At 43.7% G+C, this 19894-nt stretch overlaps 1 protein-coding gene and 1 pseudogene across 1 annotated transcript; both read left to right on the top strand.

Annotated features, from left to right (window-relative positions):
• Positions 1-5932: 5932 nt before the first annotated feature.
• Positions 5933-17470, top strand: LOC147001526 (uncharacterized; the record flags this gene model as incomplete). The annotated part of the gene is made up of 3 exons (XM_085829297.1): positions 5933-5945; positions 14064-16262; positions 17418-17470. Coding segments are annotated over 3 exons (2241 nt in total), but the record flags the coding sequence as incomplete, so codon positions are not given.
• On the top strand, positions 7986-8245 carry LOC110288535 (small ribosomal subunit protein eS28 pseudogene; annotated as a pseudogene).
• Positions 17471-19894: the final 2424 nt, after the last annotated feature.

The following is a 19894-nucleotide window of genomic DNA, read 5'->3' as shown; positions in this document are numbered from 1 at the left end:
ACTGTCTGTTGAGTTCTGTTTATACTCCCTCCCTCCAAACATCACTGTTCTCCACCGGTCGTGCCTCACCATGTGCCTTGCCTTGCCTCAGCACATACTTCTGTCTCAGCTGATATCACTCGCCCATTGGCCTGAATCCACAGAAGTAGCAAGAAACCACAGCATACCATCACAAGCCTTTTTACTGTGTTTCTCTCTATGGAGTCCTGACAAAAGGAGCTCAACTATGTCATTTAAGGCAGCCCAATACATACACGCTGATAGGGAAGAACCCTTCATCAGGTGTCCTTTCACTTGCTTGCTTTAGCAGAGCAGCCTTTCACCTGTGTCTGCTTCAGCAAAATGTTTTTTTTATTTATTTATTTATTTATTTATTTATTTATTTATTTATCTATTTATTTATTAGTCTGCCTTAGCCTTTCACCGCTTCAACAAACTGTTCCTTCACATTTTTGCCCCAGCAAAACACCATCCATCACAACTGACTTTCCAAAGAAGTCTTAAGTTTCCACTTCAGGAAAATGAAAGAGGGAACATGCCATCTGTCTTTAAACACCCTAGAAGTCGATTCAGCAAGGGTTGGGGTTTGCAGCCATGGATGGAAGAGATGATCACCAATGCTCTGTCTGTTTCCCTGACTGGATGGGATTTTCAGCAGTCTGCTCAGACACTCTTCTTATATATTTGTACCCGCCTTGGATCTAAGAACTGCTACTTCAGGAATGTGTGCCTAGCTGCCTACCTCATGGTTGAGCTAGGAGCTGAATTGCCTGCAGTTTGCCTTTCAGGTCTTCTGTCAGATGTTGCCATCAATAGACTCTCAAGTTCCAAAATAGTGACATTAGCTGAGCACCGCCAGTGAAATCACCTAGGCAGGGTTAATTCACTTTCTCTAAAAGAACAGACCTGATTAAAATGAATATATTAATTAAATATATTAATTAAGTAAATATATTTTTAAAATGCATATTTGAATTAAATGGAAATATAACATATATATATACATATATATATATATATATATATATATATATACTAATAGGGGATTTACTATATTTTTTCTCTTCTGTTCATTGGGTAGATTTCAAAGATGACCTCTACCACCACTCCTTACTTCTCCCATGGTTACTCACTGATATGATAGGATTTTTACAGTTTCTCCTGTCAAGTGTGGAAGGTGATTTCCCTTTCCTTTTAGGATGAAGTAGACTGCTGCTGCCTTGTTCTAGCTGAGCTAGCTCATTACAAGTGGCATCAAGAACACTTTCCCCTGTCACTCTTGCAACTCAGCAGCCAACATGAGAGACATACACCTACGGCAGCATGTTGGAAGTTTGGAAGGGAGATGTTGATCTTTAAGAAGAAATCATCCAGCCAAGAACTTCAGATCAAATGTTTTAGAATACAGACCATTTTGATTAGAGCTTGCTAGGGGGTGCTATATGGTTTTGGTTTGAACTTTGGGAAAAGCCAAGCTTGAAAGGACTAGACCACAGAGTTTATGAAATGAAGCCACGGAAGTAGGTAGGGAAGGAAGCAGCGACTACCTAAGAGCTGCCTTCCCTGTCTCCCCCGCTGAAAGCTGTGCGTGTCACAGGCAAGTAGGAGGAAGGGAATGAGGCAAGAGTAGGAGTCAGATGAGGTTTATATCTCAAAGAGTCTGGGAATCCCCAGTGCTCAGACCCTGGCTCGTGAAGAGACAGACCAGGAGTGGTCATGGGAGGATACCCCAAGGTACGGAGGCAGCACCTTACTTCTGAGGGAGCTGCCAGAAATAGTGTGGGCTGTGTAGAAAAGATCACAGGACCAGCTAGCCTGTGGAATGGGTTCAGAGAGATAATCCGAGTGACAGGCTCAGAACAGCTCTGCAGAGAAGGCTCTGCTCAGTACAAGTTAGGAAGGCTGAGGAGAAGTCCTGGACCAGTTCCCACAGTATCCCCAGCAGATATGGCTTGGAGGAGCTACAGTCATCATGAGAGGCTTCAGCAGAGGGTAGCTCCAATCAACCAGGCACATACCAGTGGTCAAAAGTAGAGGAGAGCCCAGGCTGTGGGGGTACTGTTGAGGTTGGAGGAGGGACTTTGTGTAGCCTTTACAACACCCACATGCGATAGATGGATGTGGGGGTGGCATTTGGAAGACCCAGCACTTACCAAAGGGAGCCAGGGTCAGCCAGGGAGGTCCAGATTTAATCTATAAATGCCTAAAACACCAGTCTTCATAAACGGGAGAATGGTTCTTGGCTGTAATTTCATTCAGTTATGAATAAAAAAAATGTAATTCTGTGTCTATGAGTTGTAGTGTGTGGATATCGAAACCTCCACATTTGTGTATGAGAGAATCCCTAAAACAGGATTTATTTGGATAACCTAATAAATCCCCTGTAATGGTTAGTCCTAATTGTCAGTTTGACAACTGAGGATTGTCTGGATTAGGTTGGCCAGTGAGCATGTCTGTGAGGGATTGTCTTGATTGTCTTAACTGGTGTGGGAAGACCCAGTCTGAAAGTGGGCAGTTCCATTTCCTGGTTTGGGGCCCCTGAACTGTGTAAGAGCAGAGAAATCTAGCTGAGTAACAAGCATGCACACATTCATCTCTCTCGGCTTTTGTCTGTGGATGTGATTAGCTGTTTTAGGTTCCAGTCGCCTTGACTTCAGTTATGGTGAACTTTAACCTAGAATAGTAAGCTGATTAAAGAGTTTTTTCTACAAATTATATTCTATGTTTTATGTTTTATTTTGGATAATAAAGATGGTATAAAAAACTTTATCTGCAAAGCCGAGAGCTGCCATGTGTTTCAGCCAGGAATCAGACACATGGCAGGAGGGCCCCTGCTGGAAAAACTGTTCGTTTTAGGAAAAAAGGGCGAGTCCACAGCCTCTTAGTTTCGGGGTAAAAAGCTGGTAAATGGTTCGTGACTAATGTGTTTGACAAATGGTAAAGTGCTTTTTATTCTATGATTGTAGCTACAAAAATTAATATTCTCTGATTGGTCTAAAATTAACTGCTTCATTTGGTTCTTTTTTATTGATAATGTGCTCTGCATGTTTTCGCATTCAGCTCATAAGTTGTTGGTTAAGATTAATAATTGTTACATTACTACAAATGGTTAGTGTTAAATTTTATAACTCAAGTTTAGAGTCCTTCCGACACGTGGCATAAGGCAGGCCAAGAGGCTGGGTCACTAAAGATATTTCTAGTTTAGATAATAATTAATGTGGTTCCTATCCTAAATAGTAAAATTAAGATAAGATTTAGAACAAATAAGGTAAAGGCAAGGTGGGCCTTTGGTGACCTTGGGGGATATAGATGCCCCTCTTTTGTTTTAAAAAGCCAATTCTTTAAGGTACAATGAACATGTTTAACTATTCTTTGTCCCAGGGGGTTGTAAGGAATTCTAGTTTTGTGTTTGATATCGAATTCTTTACAGAATAAAATAAAGTTTTTACTAGAATAAGATGGCCCGTTATCTGTCTTAATAAGTTTAGGCAATCCTATGGCATTAAAGGCTTGTAGGCAATGATCAATTATGTTTTTTGAAGCCTCTCCTGTATGTAGTGAAGCAAAAAGAAATCCTGAACAGGTATTGATGTAAACAGGTATATATTTTAGTTTTTTAAACTCTGTATAATGGGTTATATCCATTTGTCAAATATGATTAGGCATAAGGCCTCTAGGATTGACTCTTAAATGTGGCACTGGAGATAATGTAATACATTTAGGACATTATTTTACAATCATTCTCACTTGTTCCTTAGTGATCTTATGTCAGAGCCTTAGGGTATGGCTAGAAAGATGAAACCTTTTATGATCACGTTGGGCCAAAGCAACAGGATCTGAAACTAAGACTTTTTCTATTAGAGCTCTGTCAATGTGATCATTACCTTCGGCCAGAGGCCCAGGAAGACCAGAGTGAGACCGTATGTGGCCAATATAAAACGGATTTTTCCGGGCAAGAATGATGTTTTGTAATTCTGAAAATTAAGATCCTGACGGCGTATTGAAGTTAAACGTACCACAGGTTTTTAATAAGGGTACTGACTGAGTAACATATAAACTGTCAGTAAAGATATTAAAAGCCTCATGTACAGACTGAAGACCTTTAGTACTGTTGTTAATTTGGCTAGTTGAGCCGAGAGACCAGGAATCTCTATGATTACTTGTTGATTATTAATAAGATATCTAGCTCACCCTTTAGAGGAGCCATTAGTAAAAATCAATAGAGCATTATTTAAAGGCTGTAAAGTCATCTTACCATGAGATGAAACAGGAAAAAAAATTAAAAAAAAAAAAAACTAAAAAAACCCAACAACTTACCAAGCCCCTGGACTTGCTAGGAAAATAAGCTTCTCTTCTTTATAAATTACCCAGCCTTGTGGTGGGGATTAGTAATAGAAAATACACTAAAAGTTGCCTCTTTTTTCTTCACCATCCTGTGATACAAAAGAGTAAGTGCACTGGTTTGTGCATCTTGTCTTTTTCTAGAGACACCAGACCTGGGCAGAGGCTCTACCTTGAAGATGTTGTCTAATCCTCCCACACTTAACACTATCACATTAATTTAAGGATTAAATTGTGTATATAATACATTCACACATATATACATACACATATACAATACACATACATACATTCACACATATATACATACACATATACAATACACATACATACATGCACGTGCTCACACACACATATACATACATACACATATACACACACATATGAGACTGGGTCTCATGTAGTCCAGGATGGACTTGAACTCACTAGTTAGCCAAGGATGACCTTGAATTTATGATTCTCTTGACTTTACCTCTTGAGTGCTGAGATTTCAGGTATGAGACACCACACCTGATTTACATAGTGCTAGGGATGGTATCTAGAGTTTCATGCCTGCTCTACCAACTGATGTGCATCCCCAGCCCCTCAATATGTGAATATTTGAAGGATAAATTCAAACTACAAATAGAAGGAAAGAAGGAAGGGGGATAGGTAGGCAGGTGGGAGCTTTTCTCCACAAAGAAGGGAGAAGCCCTTCTCCCGTGGAACTCTGCCACCCAGCCTCCTGATCCCCTGACCAGGTCACTTGCCTGCTCCTGTTAATTCATTATGCACAGTGTGGAGGCATATTTGTTGTAGGGAACCTCAGAGTTGGCTCAGGACTACCAAAACCAAGTTCTCAGTCCAATGAGATGCTTTTGCTCCAGAGAAACAGAAAGCAGGGAATAAGAGACAGAAGATATGGGATATGGACCAAGGGGCCAAGGAGAGGGGGTGGGCATTTATTTGTCCTGGTGGGGACAAAGGACTGCTTCTGGATAGAGAGGAGACCAATGTGGCACATAGGAAAATGGTGGTTTGTGGAGGTAAAGGGGGAAACCGTGGGTTAGAATGTGTTGCTTGATTTTAATTGGGCATGTTAATTAGGTGAGCCAAAGGGGACTTTTCATTGTTGGAGTTCAATACTCTGAGAGCCAAATCTTGGTAGTCAGCCCCAGGAGGAACTGGCCAAATACGGGACTAGAACTTGATGGTTAGCTTTAGGAATGTCATCTAACAGTTTTTAGCAAGGCAGAGGGGGAGAAGGGAATGGCCTGCCAGGGCCATGTTTACTGTGCTTGGCCTGGCTAGAGTTCCTTCACCTGTGATAGGGCTGGCATTGAAATTGTCCCACATGAAGACAGTACTCCATCTCTAAATATCTAAAAGGATGTTGGGAAATGGAACTTGATTCCCTCACCAGGCTCTGAGAGGCAGGTCTAAGAATGATGTCTCAAACATTTAAAGAGGCTCTATTTTATTTGAAGTAATATATTTCTAAAGAGTACATATATATCAGAGCAGACATCAAGACTAGTCTCTCCTCTCCCTCTCTCTCCTGTCTGTCTGTCTGTCTCCTTCTCCTTTTCCTCTTCCTCCTTTTCCTCCTCTTCCTCCTCCTCCCTCTCCCTCTCCTGTCTGTCACTTTTTCTCTCTGTCTGTCTGTCTCTCCTTCTCTCTCTCTCTCTCTCTCTCTCTCTCTCTCTCTGTTTCTGTCTCTCTCTCCCTCCCCCCTCTGGTTCGTATGTGTACCTGTACTGAATGCAGATAAAGTAGTAAGAAAGTCTTATATATGTGCGTGTATGTACTTTTTTTTTCCTTTTTGAGACAGTGTCTTGCTCTGTAATCTAGGCTGGCATGAAACCCCCTATATAGTCTAATTTAATCCCAAACTCACAGAAATCCTCAGCCTTCCAAGTGCTGGGATCACAAACACTTGCTGTGACACTTGTTGTGCCTGTCTATGTGTCTGTTCTTGGTGCCCATATATTTATGGCTGTTGGCCTTGCATATCCACGACCTGTGTCTTCTACCTCATAGACTCTCACATATCAACTTTCCTGTATCTCTCAGCCTGGGCCCTAGAGAAGAACTATCTCAGGGATGAGAACTTTAAAACAGGGCATTCGCTGGCTGAGAATATTCACATTCAAGGCTGAGATGCTAGTATGTAACAGTCTGGCTTGTAAGACACTTATCAATGATGGCAGTAATCTGTTGCCAGCTTACATGGTGCCACCATGTGACCATATTTTGTCATGGGGCACCATGCACCTTAGATGAGTCATCTTTAAAATTACTCCTCCAATTTATTTTTCCAAGAAATTGGAGTGATTCATGTTATATTTCCACACTGCATTTCATGAGGCTTTAGCAATAGTATTTAGCATTCATCATTTGTCCTGTTGAGACTACGGTGCACTGGGACAATTGAGATGACTAATCAGCAGACAAGCTATTCAGACACCTGTGAGATTCAAAGACCAATTCTTCCCTCCTTCCCTCCACCCCTCCCTCCCTTGCTTTCTTCCTTTCTTTATCTGTGCTTGGATGCCAGTAGGTAGTCACACTAGTCAGATGCTCCCAGCCTCTGGGCTAAGTATCTACAGCATATGTGCTTGCTTCTCAGCTGTCAATCACATTCATCCTGTTATGTGGCAGGCACTCAGGATATAGATATGAGCAAGCAGGAGGTTCTCTGTTTTGTTGAATCAACTGTCCATATGTGATATGTCCCTCACAGGCTCACGGATTTAACACTTGGGTCCAGTTGGGGACACTGCTTAGAGGACATTTTAGGAGGTAGAGCCTTCCTAGAGGAAGTATGTCCCTGGAGGTGGGTTCTGAGAGCTCATAGCATCTCCCTATTTCTGATTCACCCAGTTTCTTGTTTGTGGTTAAGATGAGATCTCTCAACTTCCTGTCCCTGTTGCTTTCTGCCATGCTTACCACGTGACTATGGAGCTGTGAGCCAAAATAAAGTCTCTCTTCCCTAAGTTGCATTTGGTCGTGGTGTTTTATCACAGCGACAAAATAATAATACACGAAACCACTACCATGTGCTCAGAATGTCTATCTCAGATTAAGATCTGAGTATCAAGAAAGTGAAGTGTGCAGAGGCCAGCACAGTCGCCCTTACAGCAGGACTCCAGGAGGATCCCAGGGCTCATGGTTTGGAGGTGTTTATGCCTCCAGTGGTTCCCAGCTGAAAACATCTCTTGAAGGATGGATCATATAACCAGAAGAATCACTTATGAATAACATTGCAAGATGTGTTTTAAAGTTGTCTATGAGCTAAATCTGTCTCTGAGTTCTTTGGCCTAGTCTAAGGTTTAGTCACCTGTCTCTGTGCCAATACAGAGCCACCTTAAAAGCATATGGGTCTGGAACAAATCTTCCATTTGCTCCAGCAAGCTGTAGCTCTTTATTCTCTCTTGAAGTATCTTAGTGACTCCAAATAAATTATGTGCTGGTTTAAATATATGTTTTATTATTCATGGTGGCTGTCATTGGAAGTCAAAGACGGTCACTCACAGATTCAAGGAGGGGAACATGTAACTTGGTGGTGGTGGTGGACAGCAGAAATGCAAGGAAAATCTCCAGGGCTAATCAGAAGAAGGATACTGTGTGTAAGAACTGTTAGTCTCTGCCAGATTGCCACTGTCATGGATATGAGTCACATGCAGCCCATGAAGCTGGCTAGACTGAGCAGGACTGGTTCACAGGGTCAGTGCACACAGGTGCATGTGGAATTTATGGATGACATCAGATGCTGTATCATCTCAACATCTAAGGCCCCATTCAAGAGGGTGATGTGCTCACCCTATTGGAGTCAGAAGGTAGAGAAGCTCAGAGGTTGTGCTCACCTTGCTGCTAGGTCCTGGATATCCACCACTAAGCCCATGGGATGTCCTGCACCAGTTAAATAAAGCATTTGTATTAAAAAAGCGGTTAGTTATTATGATTCTTGTCTCCATGGGGAGGGAAAGATGAGACACAGTAAATGGTCTTGGGATTGGCCAGTTTGAATGATTGTAGGTAGACTCTTGGGGACTAGGCTATCCCCACTTGTCTGATAGGTGGTGTCAAAGTGCTGAAATCAGGGGAATAGTGGTCTAGGGAAGAGGGCCTGATAGGTGGGGGAGGTGGCTGTAGGATCAGTTGGTTTATATTTATGCTTTTATTTCCTCCCCTGATGCTAAAGGTAGAGTCCATGCATTTTCTCTTGAGTGAGTTGCTTACTCTCTCTAGGCTTGGGCTAGTCCCTGGAGAGCCAGTTTATCTAGGGTAAGCTAGACCTTAAATTGCGAATTAGTTACTGTTCTCTTGCTGTGAGGAGCAAAGAAACTTATAGAAAAACACCTTTGGTTTCAGTGGGTCAGTTTTATTATCATCATGCCAAGGAGTGTGGCAGTATGGGGAGGGGTGCTGGAGAAGTAACTGAGAGTTTATAAGTTTCAGGCAGAGAGAGAAAGAGGGAGAGAGAGAGAGAGAGAGAGAGAGAACCTGGCATGGGCTTTTACAAACCTCAAAGCCCACTCCTAGTGACACAACAAGGCCACACATACACCAGCAAGGGTACACCTCCTAATTCCATCCAAAAAGTTCCATTAACTGATGACTAAGCATTCAAACATACAAGCCTGTTGGGGGCAATTCTCACTCAAACCACCACATTAAAAGGGAGTGGTTCTCCTTTGTCTATCATGGTCTACCACCTGAAAGATATGCTAGAGCAATGGTGGCACAGAGCTCGAACCTGTTGGCTCATACCAACCAATACCCGACCGGACTTAAGGCCCTTTTCTAAAGATGGAACCCATTTCTGACACTACTTGGATAACTAAGTGTGAGACCTGGTAACCTGGGGACCTAGGGCAAATAATACTGGTCTTAAAAAGAAAAGAAAATGTAGTGATCAAATGACTCCTAATGATATTCTGCTCTGCTCATAGATCAGTGCCTTGCTCAGCCATCATCAGAGAAGCTTCCCCCTGCTGCAGAGGAGAGGAAATATAGAGACCCACAGGCTGGCATTACACATAGAGTGAAACACTCAGCCCTAAATGGAATGTCTATCAAAGCCCTTCCTCAGAGCTCAGGGAACTTTACAGAAGAGGAGACAGAAAGAACGTGAGAGCCAGAAGGTAGAGAGAGCACCAGAAAACAAGGACCTCTAAATCAACATGAGCACAGCATTTATGAATTCACAGAGTCTGAAGCGGCTTGCACAGGGCCTCCGTGGCTTTGCACCAGGCCCTCTGAGCTTACATGATGGCTTCTAGTTTAGTGTTTTTATGTGATCCTTGAGCATGTGAGCAAGTGGGTCTCTGACCCTTGGGCCCTTTCTTGGGCTCTTTTTCTTCCATTGGCCTGTCTTTGATGTGATAGTTTTTGTTTTAATTTGCTATGTTCTTAAAACTGAATGGATGAATAAATGTAAACCTAGCCACTAGGGTAAAGATTAACAATGGAACTATCATTTATATCTTCCAGGAGAGGGGAAAATCAGTTTTCTCCAGTGGAGTGACACTGGGTATATCAACCACTCCAGGACAGGGCTCATGTTCAGGAATAGCTGGCTAACATGCAATGGACTATGCAACTTTGTGTGTGTGTGTGCATGTGCTCTATTTTGGTTAGTTTTTTCTTTCTTTTTGGGTGATGTATTTTTCTAAGTTTTGGGTATTTTGTTATTGTATTAGATTTTTGGTTTTTTTTTTTTTGAGAAAACACTTAAAATTGGGTGGGTAAGGAGGAGGAGAGGATCTGGATAAATTTGGGGGAGGGGGAAGAATATGATAAAATATATTTAAATTAAAATACTTTATATATATGTATATATGTGTGTATATGTATATATGTGTGTATATATATACATATATATATACAAGAAAGGGCCCAAGGGTCAGAGACCCACTTGCTCACATGCTCAAGGATCACATAAAAACACTAAATATATATATGTATGTGTATATATATATGTATGTATATATATATATATATATATGTATATATATAGTTCCAATAGAAAAATTTTTGCCGGGCAGTGGTGGTCCACGCCTTTAATCCTAGCACTCGGGAGGCAGAGGCAGGCAGATTTCTGAGTTCGAGGCCAGCCTGGTCTACAGAGTGAGTTCCAGGACAGCCAGGGATACGCAGAGAAATCCTGTCTTAAAAAAGCAAAACAAGGACTGGTGAGATGGCTCAGTGGGTAAGAGCACCTGACTGCTCTTCCAAAGGTCCAGAGTTCAAATCCCAGCAACCACATGGTGGCTCACAACCATCTGTAATGAGATCTGACTCCCTCTTCTGGTGTGTCTGAAGACAGCTACAGTGTACTTACATATAATAAATAAATAGATCTTAAAAAAAAAAGAAAAAAGAAAAATTTTTGCTTCCTGTTCCTGTGATCTTATATTCTTCTTAAAATTGTAGTTCTGGGTAGGGGAGCACTCTTTCCTGGGGATTCAGTAAATATCATTTCGCTGGCTACCAGCTAAGAAAGGAATAACAGTGTTAGGAGGAGCGATTGAGCTGAATTACCCAAGGAAAAGTGGGTTGCCTTTCCATAATGGTGGTAAAGATGATGATGTCTGGAATACAGGAGGAGTCCTTTAGGGAGTGTCTTGGTGTTATAAAGTCCTGTGATTAAGGACAATCGGACACAACACCAATCTAATCTAGGTATCAACTGGATCATTTGAGGTAGGAAGATAGACCTTACATCTGGGTCACACATGGCGTCCTATATAAAGCTAGTGGAAGAAAAAGGCTTTAACTTTTGTCCACCTGGCCTCATTCCCACACACAAGTTCACAGATCTTGCTGCAGAGCCTTCCCTCATGGGCATTAGAGACAACTTCTCTGAGATTCTGACATATACTGAAGACATCCAGCTTTGTGGACTAAACAATTCCTTGGGGAGACAGCCATTGTTGGACTAACTGGACTAGACCACAGCCTGAATTATATCAGTTTTGCTCATTATGATGGAGAAATGATTAAGCTGTTAGTGGGTTTTAGAGCTAATATCCTGACTCAGGGAGTCTCAAGGGATTAGGCTGGCTAGTTTGTTTGTTTGTTTGTTTGTTTGTTTATTATTAATTTTGTGTGCACATAAGTACACTGTTGCTCTCTTCAGACATACCTGAAGAGGGCATCTGATCCCATCTCTGAGCCATCTCTCCAGCCCTGGGCAGTCCACTTAAATGTGTTAGAGAGGCAAGAGACAATGAAAAGCAGAGAAAGATTTAATCCATGTGGCACACTAGGAAAAATAGACTCTGGGCAGTGACAGGAGCTTCAGGTTTAAACAGAGGAAGAGTTGAAGCAGTGAGTGAGGTATGCCCTGGTCAGAGTGCTCACTGTCTGGCTCTTCATGATCTCAGGTCTCTTTCTGCAAGGCGTTCTGAATAATTCAAAAGAAGTAGCTTGTTATGAGATGACTGCTTCTGCCTGATGTTGTTCTCATGATAGGGTGATTGTCTGCCATCTGTTAGATCATAGTGTGTCTTACTTTATCTGTATGGGCCATATAGATTAAATAGCATCTTTAAACATCAAGTGTACAAAATAGGGTGACTCAGGGTGTGTGTGTGTGTGTGTGTGTGTGTGTGCACCATTCTTGGAATCCAAGGGGTCTGATGGATTAGGACAGTGACTTTTGGGTGTCTGGAGCAGGACGTTGTAAAAGCAGGTAGGAAGATAACTTAGTTCTTATCTTTTTTGGGCAGGAAGATAATTTGGTTCTTATCTCTTTTTTTGCCTCCAGCCACGAAGAGAGATGAAGTTGGTCAGCCATTTTCGACCTTGGCCCTTCAGACAGACATTCCTGGAGATATGAACAAGCTTATGTGTAGAGTTAGTGGGTGACTGAGCCAAAGTAAATGGTGTATGCAAACTACAGGTAAATGTCAGGCCTTCCTTCATTCATCCTGCCTTCATTCATCCTGCCTTGGTTACCTTCTAGGTCCAAATGAAGAATACTGCCTTTAAAAAGGACTTTTAGCCAGGCAGTGGTGGTGCATGCCTGTGATCTTAGCACTTGGAAGGTAGAGGCAGGCATATCTCTGAGTTCGAGGCCAGCCTGGTCTACAGAGTAAGTTCCAGGACAGCCAGGGCTACACAGAGAAACCCCATCTTGAGCAACAAACAAAAGGTATTTTTATTTAGTCATATATGGTGGTGCACACCTTTACTCTCAGCACTGAGCAGGCAAAGGCAGGTGAATCCCTGGGGGTGGGAGGCCAGACTGGTTATATGGTTTTATATATATATATATGTATATATATGTGTGTGTGTGTATATATATATATGTGTGTATATATATATATATATATATATAGTGCGTTTCAGGACAGACAGAGCTACATAAGAGAAAGAAACTGTCTCCTTTTTAAAAAGGAAAAATACTGGTTCTAAGTGATTGTTATCAAGTCATGGTTAATAAAAGTTAAGATACTAACTTTTAAAGTTATCTATAGTAAAGGTCTATGTGATGTATCGTAAATATTGTCAAATGTGTAGGTGGCTGTACCAGCTGCTGTGATCAGCATATATGATGATCTCTGCCCCCCCCCTGCCCCCGCTCCATTCCTCTATGTCATATTTCAATCCTCCCTCCAGCTCTAACTCCTGGGAACCACTGATTTATTCTCCATCCCTGAGAACTCATCTTTCCAAAAATGCCATATATATGGCGTCATAAGGGAAGCACATACCTTTGTGGATGTGGTTCATTGACCTAGCACAATGCTTTTTTTTTTAAAGATTCATCTAAGCTAGGGTATTTGTCAATAACCAAATATTTTTTTAAAATTAAAAAAATTATTTTAATTTTTATTTACTTATTCATTTTACATCCTGATCACTGCCCCCTCCCAGCCATCCCCTCCCACAATTCTCCCCCACCCCCGGCACATCAATTTTCTGTGACTCCCTCTAAGGCCAGACAAGGCAGCCCAGCTAGAAGACCATATCCCACAAACAGGCAACAGCTTTTGGGATAGTCCCCGCTCCAGTTCTTTGGGGCCCACATGAAGACCAAGCTGCATATCTGCTACACATGGGCGGGGGGTGGGGAGAGGCCTAGGTCTAGATCATGTATGTTCTTTGGAACAACCAGATTTTGATGTAGAAGTTGTTTAACCTTGAACTTTTAAAACGTTAGAACTCTTTTTGAACATTTCATGAAGTACAATCTTCTGGCTGTTGATTAACGGGAGAGTGTGGCAGTGTCCACTTAGACTCCTGTATCCGCCCACTTCTACTAGATACCTAGAGCTCGCTCCAGCCTTGCTATCTCACTCCAGGTCTGGATGGCACAGGTGAGCTCTGCTTCTGAGCAGGCGTTCCACTATTTCGGAGAAAGTATGCTGCGGTCTCCAGGGCATGTTGCTGAGCTCGGAGTCCCTTAGCCCCATAGTTCCTTAGCTAGGGGACCTCAGTGTTGAACGGCTCCAACAGTGGGGGCGGGGGGGGGTCTCCTGGCTTTTAGAAAAGAGAGCGGTTCATCCTAGAAGGTCCTGCCTGGTGTGTGTCCTTCCATCCGCGTGGTTGTTGCTCTCGTGCCCATTCTTCGCTCATAAGTTCCACTGCCCCGTCATAGGCGATACACCTCACAGAGCGAGCCTTACTGTGTGGGTTTCTTCAAGGCTAGGGAAGCGTTTCTGAGCCATTGACTATTTGAAGTCTCCAGTAGTGCAGAGCTGTCTGGATGGGTGGATACCTGAACCGGGATCGCCCTCTGGCTTGCCCTCCGCCTTGCCCTCCTCCGCCTCGCCCTCCTCCTCCTCGCCCTCCTCCGCCTCGCCCTCCGCCCCCGACTGTGTCCACTAGGAACCTGCAGAAGAGGCCCTCACCACAGGTCCACGGTGTTTCCCGGTCTCTCCGGGTTAATTCAACAAATGGATGTCTGAACTCGGCTGATAGTCGTCCTTTTGAAGATGATGCAGCTTTAGCCCATCCTCAGCACCCTGAGCGTGTTGTGGTCGTTCACACGCAGCAATATCCTGTGGAGGAGTTTTCCTCTACATTTTTAGGTAGCCAGCACGAGTCAGTGCTGTCTAGGCCCAGGATGTCCCGAAGCTCCGTGATCCTGAATGTGTTCTCTAGTATGGCCAGAGCCACACTCCGTTTTGTTCTGGGACAGCTGGTCCCAATTATATGGTCTTTTCTTACTGGCCAATTCGTGAGTCAATCTAGGAAGGAGACACAGATTAGTGCTCTCCAGGAGAGCAGTCAAGTTCAAATCAAGGAAAAGAAAGATCTCCCTACCGTGGGAGAAGGTGGAGAAGAATTTGCCAATCAGGAGGAAGGCTCCCCGGTCACAGAGAAGCCTTATGATCAGGGAAAGGACTCTGATCTCAGTGTGAGTGCCTCGTCGGCTTTTACACGTTTGTTTATCAATGGTGTGCTCTCTTCGTTTATACCCAAGCCAGGTCCTCTGGGTAAACTTATCCTTTTCAAGAACTCAGCAAAGAGCTGGATTAAGGTAAACCAGATTGCCTTCAAGAGCTCATACAAACGAAATGCCATCGCCAGCTCTTACAGTTCCTCTCTAGCACAGTGGCCACCAGAGAAAATTTGTGTGGATGCAACCGAAAGGGCTGCACCTGATGCTCCTTCAGGAGCCCAAGGTGTTTTCAAAGACTCTGCTGCAGGTGCTACACGAGGTGCTGTCTCAGGTGCTGCTCCAGGTGCTGCCACAGGTGATGCTGCATGTGCAGCCCCGGGTGATGCTTCAGGGTCTGCCATGGGGGATGTGGGGTGTGCTACCACAGGTGCTGCCCCAGCAGCTGCTTCTAGTATTGCTTCAGGTGTTGCCCCAGGTGCTGCTGTGCCTGATACCGGAGGTGCTGTCCCAGGAGCTGCTCCAGGCACTGCTGCAGGTGTTGCTCCAGCCGCTGCTTCTGGTGCTGCTGCACGAGCTGCCACAGGTGACGCTTCAGGGGCTGCCACAAGGGGTGAAGACCCAGGAGCTGCTTCTAGTAATGCTGCAGGTGTCCCAGGTGCTGCTGCGCATGATACCCGAGGTGCTGTCCCACGTGCTGCTCCAGGCACTGCTGCAGATGCTGCCACAGGTGATACTTCAGGGCCTGCCACAGCAGGTGCTGCCCCGGGAGCTGCTTCTAGTAATGCTGCAGGTGTTGCTCCAGGTGCTGCTGCACGTGATACCCTAGGTGCTGTTCCCGATGCTGCTTCAGGCACTGCTGCAGGCATTACTCAAGGTGCTGCTTTTGGTGTTGCTGCACTTGCCCCCCCAGGTGCTGCCCCAGGCACTGCTGCAACTGTTACATTAGGTGCTGCCACAAGTGCTCCAGGTGCTGTTACCTCAGGGGCTGCTGCGTGGGCTGACCCAGATGATGCTTCAGGACCTGCTACAGATACAAATGCACACGCTCCTCAAGCTGTTTTAAGAGGCACTGCAGCACATGTTACCCGAGGTTCTTTGAGAACTGCTGCTGCATGTGCTTTGAAAGAAACGGCTGCACATGCCACCCAAGATCCTCTGAGAGCCACTATTGCACATGTTACCCGAGGTGCTTCAAGAGGTGCTGCTGCACGTGCCATCCGAAGGGTTTTAAGTGGTGCTGCAGCACCTGCTACCCAAGGTGCTTCCAGGGGTGCTGCTGCACCTGCTATGGAAGGTGCTCTGAAAGGTGTTGGTGCGTGTGCTATTCGAGATGCTGCCAAAGGTGCTCCTGCATATGCTGTGCCACAACCAGGTTGGGCTTTATCCCAGTTGCAGGTGCTTCCCAAGAAACGCAAGGAAAAAAGCTATAAACTTAGATCTTCAGGTAGTCCGGAAAGAAAGAAAAAGAGACCCAGTGAAGCAGAGCACAAATGGGTGTCATACAGTGTCACAAATGCTCCTCAAGTTCAGCAAGGAGACCCATGGAATGGCTTCCCCAAACCTGATAATCCAAGGCCTCTGAGATGTAAGATCCCTGTGTTGCTACCACCCCATAGTCAAGGTGTTCTGCCCCAACCCCCAAAACAATGGTTTCATATCACTGTACACAACTGTGGCCTAGAGAAGGAAACTGGACCTTGAAGGGTAAGTGGAAGGCTGTGTAGACAGCAATACCACACAGCTTTCCTGTTTTCTGCTGTGTCTGCTGCAGGAACCTTCTTCAGCACCTTTCCCTTCGGTCCCATCACTCATTCAGAGGGAAGAGAGAAGTAGGAAGATTAAGATCCCTAAGCCTGGTTCTCATAATATGCTCCAATGACTGCCTCTGGGGGCCATTTTTCTTGGTTCCCCCTAAATCTCACTTTGCTTTGTCCGAATATAAAGAAACAGATTTATGTCCCCCAAGTACCTGCCTGCTTGGTCTTTGCAAGTAACTTACTCTAGCTTTGCTCTTTGGTCAGCCCAAGAAACTCATGTGGCCTATGGAAAATGTGGTAGATCCACTAAGCTTGATAACTCTACCCAGAGAGACAGTATTCTAATCTCACCCACTTCATGCTACAGTAAGGCAAAGTTGAGTGATTGGTGTATGTTGGTCTAACCCCGTGGATCCTGGAACATAAAGGGGAGCTTCAGGTTGATTTTCCTCTAGGTGTCAATCAGGGTGGCTACTGCTGATGGAGATGCTACTTCTGCCTCATCCGGTGCTTATTTGGGCAAAATAAATGCACACACACAGACACACTCACACACACATACACACACAGACACACAGACACATACAAACATACACACACAACTGCTTGATGTAAAAAAAAAAAATAAGTCATCTGTCCTCATGAAACAGACATACACAAACCAAGATGGTCTAGATCAGTGGTTCTCAACCTTCCTAATGCCACCATTCTTTAGCACAGATCTTCACCTTGTGTTCTTTCAGTGCTACTTTGTAACTATAATTTTGCTACTGTTATGAATTATAATGTAAATATCTGATACTTTCAATGGTCTTAGGTGACACCTGTGAAAGGGTCATTTGGTCCCCAAAGGGTTCGTGACCCACAGATTGAGGACTGCTAGTCTAGATTAATCTTCATATGGCCTCTATGATATCAAACACTTTGTAGTTATTAACCTCCCTTTATTTCTCTTCACATACTCGTATTTGTGTCTTTTATAGGTGATGGTGCCAAGGCCTGGGGTCATTAAATGACCTGTGCATAGCCACATGTCACTGAGCACTTAACGCTGATCTTCAATTCTGAGCATCCAGTTTTTGTACTCTATAAATTTAGTATAATATCACATTCTATGTTAGAGTCATTTTGACACTTAAATAAAATTGTTATCCAGTATGCTTGTTGCAGATTCTGATTTATAATAGTGTGAGATACATGTAATCTCTTAATATTATGTCCCTTTTGTTGGTCACAGCTGTGACCCCCCCCCAAGAAGCCTAAGAAGTCTTCCCAACATCCCATGTCTATCCTGAGGATGGTCATTTGTTGCTGAGGGTTCTGACTCAGGATATTCTTTGACCCTTTAGTCCTCGGGACACTGCAGTGGTACTGAAAGAGGAAAATTACTGAACACCTGAACTCTTCAACTCAGAGTCCTACCCCTCCCATCTGGAGACTGTTCCCGGAACACTCCTGAACTTTTCACCCCAGAGTACATTCCTGAACTCTTCACCCCAGAGTCCGACCCCCTCCCAAATAAAAACTGTTCCAGGAACATTTTTTAGATAAGGGTCTCCTGGAACAAACCTAGTCCTACCCCTCCTAACTGAGGACTGTTCCAAGAACATTTTTGAGATAAGGGCCTCCTGGTACTACCCCAGAATGTTCCAATAGATCGGGTACATTGCCAAAATATAGGACACGACCCCTTGGTTACGTAAAACACCTTGGCTTTTTTCTATATAAGCCTGTGAAAAATTTGGGTCGTCGTCGATTCTCCTCTACACCATGCCTGGTGTATGAGTTTCGACCCCAGAGCTCTGGTTTATGTGCTTTTTATGTGCTTTCTTGTTGTTGCTTTATTAAATCTTACTCTCTACATCTTAAGTTCGGTCTCAGTGTCTTCTTGGGTACGCGGCTGTCCCGAGGCTTGAGTGAGGGTCTGCCCTCCGGGGGTCTTTCAGTACTCATTTCTATTTAGAGCCTTGGTGAAAGTTACCCTCTCTTCTTGGAACCAACCTGTCTCATTTCTACTTCTTCTGCTATGATAAAGTACTCTGACAAAAAGCAAGTTAAGGAAGTCAGGGTTTATTTGGGATACAAGTCCAGGTTATAGTCCACCACTGCAGGAAAATCAAAGTAGGAACTTGAAGCAGATGGTCACTTCTCCAGTTTAGAGCAGAGAGAATAAGTGCTTACGTGCTTGCTTGTGTTCAGCTCCGTGCCTACCCTTAGAAAGCACAAGACCCACACCCAGGGAGTGAATGGCGCCACCTGTAGTGGACAAGTCCTCCCATCTTAAGGCAATCAAGATAATTGCCTACAGACATGCCTAAAAACCAGGTCCAAACTGAGAGCCTCTTCCCAGATGATACTAGGCTCTGTTAAGTTGACAATGAAAACTAAGCACTGTACACTCCGTCTCTAGCCACCAAAGCAACAATCTCTGTGTCCAGAGCAAGATGACTCTCCTTTGACTGGCATCATGATCTCTCATCTCTGATTCCTAGGTATTCAGGTTGGCAATTCCAGATGAATTACAAATTCATTATCCCCTAGTGCATTTTTCCATATTTTTTTAACATCTTTTGCTTTTTACACTTCTTTGATTTGTTTGCTTTTGTTCGTTTGAAACAGGATTTCTCTGTGTAGCCCTGGCAATCCTGGAACTCACTCTGTAGACCATTCTGGCTTTGAACTCAGAGATCCACCTATTTCTGTCTCAGAGTGCTAGGATAAAAGGCATGTACCCCCAGGCATTCTGTGATTTTTAAATGTGAAATATATGGTTGATAAATAGAGATTTTATGTCTCAGTTTAGAATTCTTCTCAACCCCCCCCCCCAGATATCAACTTAAATAACAGACTTCCCAAAGATTAGTAAATTTACCCAGGAATGGACATTGCAGAAGGAATGTGTGTATCATGGTAATCTTTGCATATCTTCAAGGAGGTGAAGACAAAGAGGATTGTATAATTTTTATTTATTTATTTATTTGAGACAGGGTTTCTCTGGTGTAGCCTTGGCTGTCTTGGAACTCACTTTGTAGACCAGGCTGGCCTTGAACTCAGAAATCTGCCTGCCTCTGCCTCCCAAGTGCTGGGATTAAAGGCGTGTGCCACCACCGTCCGGCTAACCAATATATATTTCTACAACAGCCGTCTTTTCCACTTTGCAATGGGCCGTGAGAATACTGTGGGTACTGACTTAAGTCACATCATTCTTTTTTTTTTAACTCAGACAAACTTTTTTTCTTTACCTTATCTGGTGAGAGGAGTCAAACTTTTGTCTCTTGAAGGTCACAATGATGCTGTCTTTGTTGGATTATCTTAAATCTTCTAGTAGCTTTACTATCAATCATGGAGTATTCATCACTATAATAGGATACTAATGTTAATTTTCCACCAGTAGCATGCAAAGGTTTCTGTTGTAGTTTCATTTCTTGGACATGTTAAAACACCCTGAGAAAATGCATCT

This window comes from Mus caroli, unplaced genomic scaffold (assembly GCF_978045245.1).
Source record: "Mus caroli unplaced genomic scaffold, Mus_caroli_1 scaffold_13, whole genome shotgun sequence".
Taxonomy (NCBI): Eukaryota; Metazoa; Chordata; class Mammalia; order Rodentia; family Muridae; genus Mus; species Mus caroli.
Note: the sequence above shows the minus strand (reverse complement) of the source record. Positions and strands in the feature narration are given on the sequence as shown.